The sequence below is a fragment of the Nerophis ophidion genome, linkage group LG13 (genome assembly GCF_033978795.1).
Source record: "Nerophis ophidion isolate RoL-2023_Sa linkage group LG13, RoL_Noph_v1.0, whole genome shotgun sequence".
NCBI classification, from domain to species: domain Eukaryota; kingdom Metazoa; phylum Chordata; class Actinopteri; order Syngnathiformes; family Syngnathidae; genus Nerophis; species Nerophis ophidion.
The window spans coordinates 14979087-14992240 of record NC_084623.1 but is presented as its reverse complement, the minus strand read 5'-3'; the positions used below and the strand labels follow the sequence as shown (position 1 = coordinate 14992240).

General features: G+C 38.2%; 1 protein-coding gene across 1 annotated transcript in view; it reads left to right on the top strand.

Moving 5' to 3' along the window:
- The window catches only part of dnah7 (dynein, axonemal, heavy chain 7), a 196503-nt gene that overhangs the window by 113317 nt on the left and 70032 nt on the right, over positions 1-13154 (top strand). The window contains exons 50-52 of the mRNA XM_061918446.1: positions 7942-8132; positions 11825-11958; positions 12033-12368. Of these exons, the coding sequence (XP_061774430.1) occupies positions 7942-8132; positions 11825-11958; positions 12033-12368 (661 nt within the window). The remainder of the gene's footprint in view (positions 1-7941; positions 8133-11824; positions 11959-12032; positions 12369-13154) is intronic.

Sequence of the window (13154 nt, the reverse complement as noted above, 5' to 3'; positions counted from 1 at the left end):
TTTGATCAGTTGTGTTTATGTTGTGTTTGGTGTGGGTTCACAGTGTGGCGCATATTTGTAACAGTGTTAAAGTTGTTTATACGGCCACCCTCAGTGTGACCTGTATGGCTGTTGACTAAGTATGCTTTGCATTCACTCGTGTGTGTACCGTAGATGTTATGTGACTAGGCCGGCACGCAAAGGCAGTGCCTTTAAGGATTATTGGCGCTCTGTTTTAAAAAGTCATAAATTTGACTTTTTGAAACCGATAATTTCCGATATTACATTTTAAAGCATTTATCGGCCGATAATATCGGACTGCCGATATTATTGGACATCCCTATTAAAAATAACTACTAAATAAATCAGAAGTTAATCACAATTAAGGGGTTCTGGGTAGTTGATCCGTAGTAGTTTTTTCACAGAATACTTACTCTTACTTAAGTAGTTATTGTGATTGCGACTTTTTACTTTTACTTGAGTCATATTATTCTAAAGTGACGGTGTTCTTACCTGAGTACAATTTTTGGGTATTCTACCCACCTCTGCTAAAACATAATTGAAAAAATAAACCAATTAAAAAGGTGTTCCTTGTACCCCTTTTTTCAATGTCAGCGGTCTCTGCAGTCCTGTGGCTCTCCGGCAGGCTTTACAGGTGGGGGGTGGCGGGGGGGGGGGACATATTGGCTAAATGCAACCTAATTGTGGGTCTTTGTTCTGGTATTTGGTAAAGATAAAAGGCCTCAGGATCCGCAAGGGTTGGTATGGTAAAAGGCAATCAGATTGGATAAGAAGACAAAAAAGCCATTAAGACATTTAAAAAGTAATAATAGAACTCCTTGTCTGCATGTGTGCAGCTGGCTTTTCTGTAACTGTAGATTTCCATATTCCTTTTTGGAAGACCAGAGAGGAGAGCATTAAAGTAGTGTAAACGACCGGAAATAAAAGTATGCATTAACACCTCTGTGCCGGCCTGAGAAGAAAACAGGCGGACTCTGGCTCTGTTCTTAAGATGATAAAAAAATAATATATATATATTTAGATTTTTTTCATGTGTGCAATAAAAGTCAGCTCAGAGTCAAAAATCCCGGCAGAATTTTATGTGTTGCGTTGGTGTAAAATTTTGTAATTTTGTTATAAGTTTCTCCCACTGGCCTTCAAGACCTATAACCAAAATCTTTGTTTTGCCCTGGTTGAGCTGTAGGAAATTAATTGCCATCCATGAGGGGATAGTTTAGCACCTAAACTCAAACGGGATCTATTCTATTGGTCCTGTGTCATCAGGAGCCACAGCTATGTACAACTCTGTATCTTCAGCGTAACTGTGGAAACTGTGGAAATTGTGGAAACTGTGGAAACTTTCCTAATGACGTCCCCAGGAGACGGCATGTAACAATTAAAAATAATGAGACCTAAAAGTGAGCTTTGGGGAACCTCACGTTTTAGTTCATGGCTTCCGTTGTTATGGTAGCATTGATAGTACAATGGTGTCATCAAAATGGCTGTTAGCCTCTCATTGTCTGTTTTTGCCATGTGATGTACAAACCCTGTTTCCATATGAGATGGTAAATTGTGTTAGATTTAAATATAAATGGAATACAATGATTTGCAAATCATTTTCAACCCTTATTCAATTAAATGCACTACAAAGACAAGATATTTGATGTTCAAACTCATTAACTTTGTTTTTTTTTGCAAATGATAATTAACTTAGTATTTCATGAATGCAACATGTACTCAAAAAACGTTTGGGAACTGAGGAAACGTATTGTTGAAGCTTTGAAAGTGGAATTCTTTCCCATTCTTGTTTTATGTAGCGCTTCTGTCGTTCAACAGTCCGGGGTCTTCACTGTCGTATTTTACGCTTCATAATGCGCCACACATTATCGATGGGAGACATGTCTAGACTCCAGGCAGGCCAGGAAAGTACCCGCACTCTTTTTTTACGAAGCCACGCTGTTGTAATGTGCTGAATGTGGCTTGGCATTGTCTTGCTGAAATAAGCAGGGGCGTCCATGAAAAAGACGGCGCTCAGATGGCAGCATATGTTGTACCAAAACCTGTATGTACCTTTCAGCATTAATGGTGCCTTCACAGATGTGTAAGTTACCCATGCCTTGGGCACTAATGCACCCCCATACCAGCACAGATGCTAGCTTTTGAACTTTGCGTCGATGACAATCTGGATGGTTTGCTTCCCCTTTAGTCCGGATGACACCATGTCGAATATTTCCAAAAACAATTTGAAATGTGGACTCGTCAGACCACAGAACATTTTTCCACTTTGCATCAGTCCATCTTAGATGATCTCAGGACCAGAGAATCCGGCGCCGTTTCTGGATATTGTTGATAAATGGCTTTGGCTTTGCGGAGTAGAGTTTGAACTTGCACTTACAGATGTACCGACAAACGGTATTTAGTGACAGTGGTTTTCTGAAGTGTTCCTGAGCCAATGTGGTGATATATTTTAGAGACTGATGTCGGTTTTTGATACAGTGCCGTCTGAGGAATCGAAGGTCACGGTCATTCAATATTGGTTTCCGGCCATGCCACTTACTTGGAGTAATTTCTCCGGATTCTCTGAACCTTTTGATGATATTATGGACCGTAGATGTTGAAATCCCTACATTTCTTGCAATTGCACTTTGAGAAACGTTGTTCTTAAACTGTTTGACTATTTGCTCACGCAGTTGTGGACAAAGGGTGTACCTCGCCCCATCCTTTCTTGTGAAAGACTGAGCATTTTTTGGGAAGCTGTTTTTATACCCAATCATGGCACCCACCAGTTCCCAATTAGCCTGCAAACCTGTAGGATGTTCCAAATAAGTGTTTGATGTGCATTCCTCAACTTTGTCAGTATTTATTGCCACCTTTCCCAACTTCTGTGTCACGTGTTGCTGGCATCAAATTCTAAAGTTAATGATTATTTACAAAAAAAAACAACTGAATATGGGTTAAAAATTATTTGCAAATCATTGTTTTCCGTTTACATTTACATCTAACACAACTTCCCAACTCGTATGGAGACAGGGTTTATAGTATACCAGTGTTTGTCAACCTTTTCTGAGCCAAGGCACATTTTTTTAATTGAAAAAAATACCCAGGCACACTACCAGCAGAAAAAAAAAATAAAGATATGAAACTCAGCAGCCGATATTGACCGTAAAAAGTAATTCTTGCAATTGTTGGATATGAATTCAAACCATAACCAACCATGCATCACTATAGCTCATGTCTCAAAGTAGATGTACTGTCACGACCTGTCACATCACGACAAGACTTATTTTGAGTTTTTTGGTGTTTTCCTGTGTGTAGTGTTTTAGTTCTTGTCTTGCACTCCTATTTTGGTGTTTATTGTCATGTACGGATGTACTTTGTGGACGCTATCTGCTCCACACGCTGTAAGTCTTTGCTGTCGTCCATCATTCTGTTTTTGTTTACTTTGCATTTTCAGTTTCGTTCTACATAGCCTCCCTTAAGCTTCAATGCATTTTCTTAACGGCACTCGCCTTTTGTTTATTTTTTGGTTTAAGCGTCACATACCTTTTTACCTGCAAACCATCGTCGTCGTTTCCGACATCTACAAAGCAATTAGCTACCTGCTGCCACCTACTGATATGGAAGGGTATTACACGTTTACTCCGCCAAGCTCTAGACAGTACAAACACTCAATAACGGCACATTTGTCGTGGTTACTGGTGTGCAAAAAAATAGTTTTAACCCAATTAGGTGAAATTACATAATCTCCCACGTCACACCAAACAATATTTCACTGTACACGAGTGGTTGAAAAACACTGTATTAGACAAATATGTTTGGCAAGATAACAGTAATTCCATTCATACATATACACTTGCATACATTTTGTTAGCCGTTCCAAAGATCCATTATCCACTTTTTCCTGCCACTACAGTGAGTAAAACAAAGCCACAGTGACATTTAAAGCCAGTATCACTGCTCCACTGATGTTTATGTACTTGTGATTATGGTTGAGCATCATTGATTTAATCCTTAAAGCTTCTTAGACCTGACCTTTTGTTTTATACTCTTATGTTAAAAAAAAACTAAACAACAAATAGGCCAACAAGTTGTCCCGTCATCATAGAACTTTAAGAACGTTTATGTTAGACTGAGAGGTTTAGAGTTCCAAATAGAAAAACGGTAGTCATTAAAACAACATCTAAATAATGAGCTGACTCAACCAGCCGTCGGGTCTTTGCTTACCGGCAGCCTGCAAAGCTTAACGGTTTAGAGTATCGTGTCCTCACAGGGTGTAAGAGAGTCCTCTGAGGGTGCAAGCATGATCTCCCAACACTTTTACTCTTAGTTTTACAGTTTTTATGATTGTATACTCGATATATTGCAGTCTAATAACTTTATGCTATCTTTTTTTTTTTTTACAAGGTTTTCCTGCCTTATCACTTCAGAAGCAAGGCATGTGTTTATTGTTTCATCCAAAGTACTCCACTCTTTAATGATATATTAACTCCACTTGATGTGCTGACCCACTTTAATTATCTGTCTAGTGAGGCAGAGCTCATCAACAGACTTTGAAATGCTGCATAGAAACGATGCGGGCCACCTTGAGGCGTTGTGTCATTTATAGATGTGCTAAGGTTCTTAACATAAGAACAGCATTATCATACTTAATGGGGATTTGCATGAATATTTATTGAATTTTGCAATTTTAATATTTATTTGCTTCACTGAGTTCTTAGGAATATGCACGCTCACAAAGTTTCACTGTCTGTAGCGGAAATGTATTGTTGCATCTTTGATAAACTTAGTAAAACTTTAGTAAAATAGCAGTAATATTTTTTCCCTGGCTATAGAGCACACTGGTATTCAGGCCACATCCACCAAATTTGAGAATAAATAAATATTTGTACTTACATCACCAGCACCGGACTATAAGCCACATATGAAAGATTTTTTTAAATAAATACCTTAATTGTTTCCAGACGGTAAAACGGCTGAATAAACAAAACAGAAGTCATCGTCATGGAGCCACTAGCTGCGGAAGCTAGCTCTCCAATTAGCTAAACAGACTCAATATCTACACGTTGACGTTTTTGGTGAATTTACAAAACTAAAACAATACAAAAAGAATGCCATTGGAAGTTATTATTACTAACACAGACACTTGTAAATGTGTTAGCCTATTAGCTACTGCTAAAAACTCTAGCTTAGATGAAACACAGATGAAAGATTTTGTAAATAAATACCTTAGTTGTTTCCAGACAGTGTCTATAACACAGCGGTAAAACGGCTGAACAAACAAAACAGAAGTCATCGTCATGGACCCACTAGCTGTGGAAGCTAGGTCTCCAATTAGCTAAACAGACTCAATAACTACAAGGTGATGTTATGGTGGATTTCCAAAAACCAAAACGATACAAAAAAATGCCATTGTAAGTTATTATTACTAACACAGACACTTGTAAATTTTTGGCATATTAGCTATTGCTAAAATTTCTAGCTTAAATGAAACACAGATGAAAGATTTTTTAAATAACTACCTTAGTTGTTTCCAGACGATGTCTATAACACAGCGGTAAAACGGCTGAGCAAACAAAACAGAAGTCATCGTCATGGACCCACTAACTGTGGAATCTAGCTCTCCAATTAGCTAAACAGACTCAATAACTACACGGTGACGTTTTTGGTGAATTTATGAAACTAAAACGATACAAAAAGAATGCCATTGTAAGTTATTATTACTAACACAGACACTTGTAAATGTGTTAGCATATTAGCTAACGCTAAAATCTCTAGCTTAGATGAAACACAGATGAAAGATTTTGTAAATAAATATCTTAGTTGTTTCCAGACGGTGTCTATAACACAGCGGTAAAACGACTGAACAAACTAAACAGAAGTCATCGTCATGGACCCACTAGCTGCGGAAGCTAGCTTTCCAATTAGCTAAACAGACTCAATAACTACAAGGTGATGTTATGGTGGATTTCCGAAAACTAAAAAGATACAAAAAAAATGCCATTGTAAGTTATTATTACTAACACAGACACTTGGAAATGTGTTAGCATATTAGCTAATACTAAAAACTCTAGCTTAAATGAAACACAGATGAAAGATTTTTCAATAAATACCTTAGTTGTTTCCAGACAGTGTCTATAACACAGCGGTAAAACGGCTGAACAAACAAAACAGAAGTCACTGTCATGAACCCACTAGCTGCGGAATGTAGCTCTCCAATTAGCTAAACAGACTTAATAACTACACGGTGACGTTTTTGGTGAATTTATGAAACTAAAACGATACAAAAAGAATGCCATTTTAAGTTATTATTACTAACACAGACACTTGTAAATGTGTTAGCATATTAGCTAATGCTAAAAACTCTAGCTTAGATGAAACACAGATGAAAGATTTTGTAAATAAATACCTTAGTTGTTTCCAGACAGTGTCTATAACACAGCGGTAAAACGGCTGAACAAACAAAACAGAAGTCATCGTCATGGACCCACTAGCTGTGGAAGCTAGGTCTCCAATTAGCTAAACAGACTCAATAACTACAAGGTGATGTTATGGTGGATTTCCAAAAACCAAAACGATACAGAAAAATGCCATTGTAAGTTATTATTACTAACACAGACACTTGTAAATTTTTGGCATATTAGCTAATGCTAAAATTTCTAGCTTAAATGAAACACGGATGAAAGATTTTTTAAATAACTACCTTAGTTGTTTCCAGACGATGTCTATAACACAGCGGTAAAACGGCTGAGCAAACAAAACAGAAGTCATCGTCATGGACCCACTAGCTGTGGAAGCTAGCTCTCCAATTAGCTAAACAGACTCAATAACTACACAGTGACGTTTTTGGTGAATTTATGAAACTAAAATGATACAAAAAGAATGCCAATGTAAGTTATTATTACTAACACAGACACTTGTAAATGTGTTAGCATATTAGCTTATGCTAAAAACTCTAGCTTAGATGAAACACAGATGAAAGATTTTTTAAATGAATACTTTGGTTGTTTCCAGACGATGTCTATAATACAGCGGTAAAACGGCTGAACAAACAAAACAGAAGTCACTGTCATGAACCCACTAGCTGCGGAATCTAGCTCTCCAATTAGCTAAACAGACTTAATACTACACTGTGACGTTTTTGGTGAATTTATGAAACTAAAATGATACAAAAAGAATGCCATTGTAAGTTATTAATACTAACACAGACATTTGTAAATGTGTTAGCATATTAGCTTATGTTAACAACTCTAGCTTGTTTACACTACAGTGGCACTTAGGAATATGCATGAAAACACGCCTAAAGACATCACACATGGGACAGTTTTGGAAGTATGAATTGTTTTAGTTATACGTTGCTTGGAGTGTTGAATAAAAAATCATTTTGCTGTAGATAAATAATAGACGAAGCGCCATATACTTCTGGTTCAAAGCACAAAACAGGAAGTACATTTTCAACCCACAGTATCTGCAGTGAGCGAGTTTGTCCCAAAAAATGGTGCCATAGCACAAATATACCATGAATTGATTAACGTGGACCCCGGCTTAAACATGTTGAAAACTTACCATTTAGTGGTCAATTGTACGGAATATGTACTGAACTGTGCAATCTACTAATAAAAGTATCAATCAATCAAAAGTAATACACCTTCTCAGCGTCGGTGTAATACAAAAACTATTTGTTTATGGCTGTTAGCGAAGAAAAGTCCATAAATTATCTGTACAGTTTTATAAGCCGCAGGGTTCAAAGTATGGGGAAAAAGTAGCGGCTTATAGTCCGTAAAATACGGTCCTCCAAGGTGAAAGAAATGACACTTACAGCAGTTAGCATAGGGGTGATGTCTAAAACAAGGTTCAGGTACTGTTTAAACTTAGACATTGAGTTGCAGACCTGATATAAGCCAGTTTACTACTTTATGTGATCTTTCCTTGAATATATTATAATTTTTTTATGTTGCTTTTTAGTCCTGCTCGAGAATGTTGGTGAAGAGCTGGACCCTATCCTTGAGCCTCTATTGCTGAGACAGACGTTCAAGCAGGGTGGTGCTGTGTGTATCCGCCTTGGAGACAGTACCATCGAATATGCACCCGACTTTCGCTTTTACATCACCACCAAGCTGCGTAACCCACACTACCTGCCTGAGACCTCCGTCAAGGTAAGTGGAAGAACCCTCATATTTAAAAGGGTTTATTTAACATAAGATAAAAAAAAACCTTTTTAACCAACTAGTTTTAATTGTTGATTACCGACTGACTAGCAAGGAGGATTCATTTTCAACGTGAAAATAAATACAAACCAGCAACAAAACCATAATTGCCAACCCTCCCGAATTTTCCGGAAAACTCCCGAATTTCAGTGCCTCTTCCGAAAATCTCCCGGGACAACCATTCTCCCGAATTTCTCCCGATTTCCAGCTGGACCTGAGTGAGGACAGCCTGTCGTCACGTCCACTTTTCCTCCATATAAACAGCGTGCCGGCCCAGCCACGGTATAACATCTAAGGCATGGGTGTCAAACTCTGGCCCGCGGGCCAAATTTGGCCCGCCGTGTAATTTAATTTGGCCCTTGAGGCAATATCAAATTAGCATTACAGCTAGCCCGCCGTTATTACACAGCAGCGGTGACGCTGTAACACCTCAATTTCTCACACTTGCCAATCCTCCTGAAGTTCAGTGCCCCGCCCGAAAATCTCCCGGGGCAAGCATTCTCCCGATTTTTGCCCGGACAACAATGTTGAGGGCCTTTAGCATTCTCTACAACCTGTCGTCACGTCCGCATTTCCTCCATACAAACAGCGTGCAGGCCCACTTGCATAATATATGCGGCTATTACACACACATAAGTGAATGCAACGCATACTTGGTCAACAGCCATACAGGTCACACTGAGGGTGGCCGTATAAACAACTTTAACACTGTTACAAATATGCGCCACACTGTGAACTCACACCAAACAAGAATGACAAACACATTTCGGGAGAACATCTGCACTGTAACATAACATAAACACAACACAACAATTAACCAGAAGCCCTTGCAGCACTAACTCTTTCGGGACGCTACAATATATTTTGATATTTACCTCAGAAGGCTGCTAATAGAAAAGAGGCATTACATTTGTATTCAAATTGTATTTGATATGCCATTGATATTTTTTATTCATTATTATTTGAAACTCGATTTTGCATGTCACTATAAATTTACTGTATATAAGCCTTGCTTGTTCAATGCAAAACTTGTTTGGGTCCCTATTAAAAGGTTAATTTATTCAACCTTGGCCCGCGGCTTTGTTCAGTTTTCAATTTTGGCCCACTCTGTTTTTGAGTTTGACACCCCTGATCCAAGGCTTTTGGAGCTCAGTGCGCGACTGCACACACAACAAGAAGGATACTATTATATATGTCTCCGTTATCCATAGGTTTATCTATAACCCATAAAGTAGGCAGACACGGAGCTATTTCTCAGCGTGTGTTTATTCTAGCCGGCACATTAATACACTGACACACAACATCCGGAGTCCCATTATGCATTGCTTCAAAACTACGGCAAGTAGTAATGTCCAAAAACATAACAGAGACGAAGCAGAAGAACGAAGAAGAGACAGTCATGGCGGCTGCGAGTAAGAAGAAGAAGTACGATTGCAAGCTCCAAAATTATTGGAAACAAGAATTTCAGTTCATCCAGGGCATCTTGAAGGAGAAGGGGTATGCTAGGGAGATATGGAAGACTCCGGACTCTGGTGCATTTGATGAAAACACTTTTGTGCGTGCCACACATCAATGCATCATCAGAGAGGGTGTTCAGCACGGTTAGAAAGATAGTGACAGAGAATAGAACGCGGATGGACAATTCAATCCTAAACTCACTCCTTTCCTGCAAATTAAATTTCACAGATGCTGCCCATTCCTATGCTCCTTCAAAGGTTGTGCTACTGGCTGCAAAGTATTGCACTTCAAATACAACAATGAGTAGAGGAGTGTTATGTGTGTGTGTATATTTGTAAATAAATGCACACTAAAATTAAATTATTTCTTATATATATATATATATATATATATATATATATATATATAAGAAATTCTTATATATTTTGTAAATAAATGCACACTGAAATTAAATTATTTCTTATATATATATATATATATATATATATATATATATATATATATAAGAAATTCTTGAATTTCAGTGTGCATTTATTTACAAATATACACACACACACACACACATAACACTCCTCTACTCAAAATTATAGCTATTTTAATTTTTTTTGTCCTGTCCAGCTTCTCAGGCAAATTATATATAGTTGATGTAGGTGCCCATGTCGGCTGTTCAGATTTACTTTACAAAAGAGAAGTGTAGGATACTTCTCTTGTTGCCTTATTTGAATTTGACTTTATTAATTGTATTTAGATTATCATTTGGTGCAGCCAGGCCGGAGAAGGAGGGGATAGAAAGACAAAAAAAGGAAGACAGAGGGGGAAATTGTGGGGATAAGAGGGGGATTAGACAGAGAGACAAACAACAACAGCAAACACAACAATAACAACAAAAACAATAACAACAATAGAACAACACCAGCACATAGGATATGTACAAATATGAACGTAAAAGTGATAGCAAAGAAGCAGTTAGTGAAATAAATAATATAGACATTATATGTGAGTGTGAATTATAGCTATAAATATACTCCTCCCCCCTTAACTCCACTCCCACCCTGACCCCGCCCACCTCAAACCCAAACAACCCCCACCCTCGTGAAAACGCTGCGGTGTTGTGATGGTTCACGCCTCCTTGCAGAGCGTCAGCACGCTAAAAATAGTTTATGTTGTCTAATTTGTGATTCAGATATTGCAGAAAAGGTGTTACAGATATTAGCTATGTGCTGTTAGTTCAACATAGCACACAGGTTGAAGAGTACATTAACATGAATGTGGACGGAAATTAGTATTTCCATGGACATAATAATGCTGTTACAAAAATGTAAAGAAATAATATTTTCCCGCAAAATTCGAAAGACTTAACAAATTTGGCTGTCAGATGTATTATTGCCAGTTGTAGCAATACAACAAAAGAAGGGGTCAGCCTGCATAGTGTTCGAATAATTATGTACCGGTATAATATATTATCACACAACTCTTATGCTTAAGGGCCGTTGCTATAGTTATTATCAATTGTGCTGAAATTTTATTTTTCTTTGTCTTTGCAGAAATGTTTGTTTTCTTTGTCTGTGCAAAGCTGGCAATCCAAAAGATGTGACTTTACTTTGAGCTACTAACAAAATAAAATAAAACCTTTGCTGCTAAATGCAAAAGAAGACAAATAGTGAGGACTGAAACTGTGTATGATAGGCATGCAGACTGCCCGACGATTGCACGAACAGTGGCTGGGAAAACTGGCAAATGATGAAAAATACATATCAACTCATCTAATTAATTAAAATATTAAATACTGTTCAGAAAGTTGACTGGGGGAAAAATACATCTGGTAGGGCTGTGCAAGAAAACGCTATATATTTGTGGAAATAAAATGGAAAACTCACTTATAAATAAGAAAATTGACATTTACATTTTTTTACAGGTGTGCTGTGTAGTCACTATTCAAAATCAATCAATCAATCAAAGTGTATTTATATAGCCATTAATCACAAGTGTCTCAAAGGGCTGCACGAGCCCCAAAGACATCCTCGGCTCAGATCACATATCAGGGCAAGAAAAAACTCAACCCAATGGGATACAATGAGAAACCTTGGAGGGGACCGCAGATGTGGGGACGCAGACTCTGACGGCCAGTTGGCTGTGAAACTAACAGCCGAGACAATGCCTAACTCCAACTCTGTGCGCTACAGGTGACTCTTCTCAACTTCATGATAACCCCAGAGGGTATTCAGGACCAGCTGCTAGGAATTGTGGTGGCTCGAGAGAGGCCTGATCTTGAGGAGGAGAAGCAGGCTCTGATACTGCAAGGAGCTGAGAACAAAAGGTACACTCTTGCAATCTTGTCCAAACCCAGGTTCCAACTGCAGTTGAACAAACGCACTATTTCACTTTTGCCAGACAATTGAAGGAGATTGAGGACAAAATTTTACAAGTGCTCTCCTCCTCTGAGGGCAACATCCTGGAGGACGAAACAGCCGTGACCATTCTCTCCCAGTCCAAGGTGTTAGCCAACGAAATCACGGAAAAACAGGCGGTGGCTGAAGTGACGGAGCGTAAAATTGATGAGACGCGCTTGGGCTACAAACCCATCGCCATCCATTCTGCCATACTCTTCTTCGCCATTGCTGACTTGGCCAACATTGAGCCGATGTACCAGTACTCCCTCACCTGGTTTATTAACCTCTTCATCAATTCCATAGACAACTCAGACAAGAGCGATGACTTGGTGCTGAGGTAAGTGTAGCTGATCATTGACATTTAAATAGATCTCAACACAAAACACAGTACAGGAAAATCTCCAAAATCTGTTCAGATAATTTAGACGTCAACTAAACGTTCAAACAAACCTTTTGCGTCTGAACCATTATCAATGAGCATCAAATAAATAACTCTGGGGAATTTTGCAACAAAGCAGGAGGGGATAGAAATAGAAAAAAAGGAAGACAAAGGGGGAAATTGTGAGGACCAGAGGGGGTATAACGCAGACAGACGACAACAACAGCAAACACAACAATAACAACAATAGAACAACATCAGCAAATAGGATATGTACAAATATGATGGTAAACGTGATAGCAAAGAAGCAGTTAGTGAAATGAATAATATTACAGAAATGACAATGAACATTACTACACTTTAAATGGAGCAATACAAATACCAATAGAAATATTACTATTGATAATGAATAATAACATTAATTTGAATTGAAATATTTATTTCAAATCTGCACAGTACAACTAAACACAGGTTTGTTTGTTTTTTTTACATTTTGACATAGATATTTATGCAAGTTGGATGAAGCAGATGCTTATAATATCCCAACCCCTCTCACTCATTCCACATTCAACATAATCAATATAATACAAGAACAATACAAACAAAAACAAGAAAAACTCCTGTACACTAACAATACTATCAGACAAGACGAGACAAAACACACACACACACACACACACGGGCCCAAACACTCTCTGACCATACACCTCTCTCCCATCGCTCTGTGCTGAGGGCATCACTCTC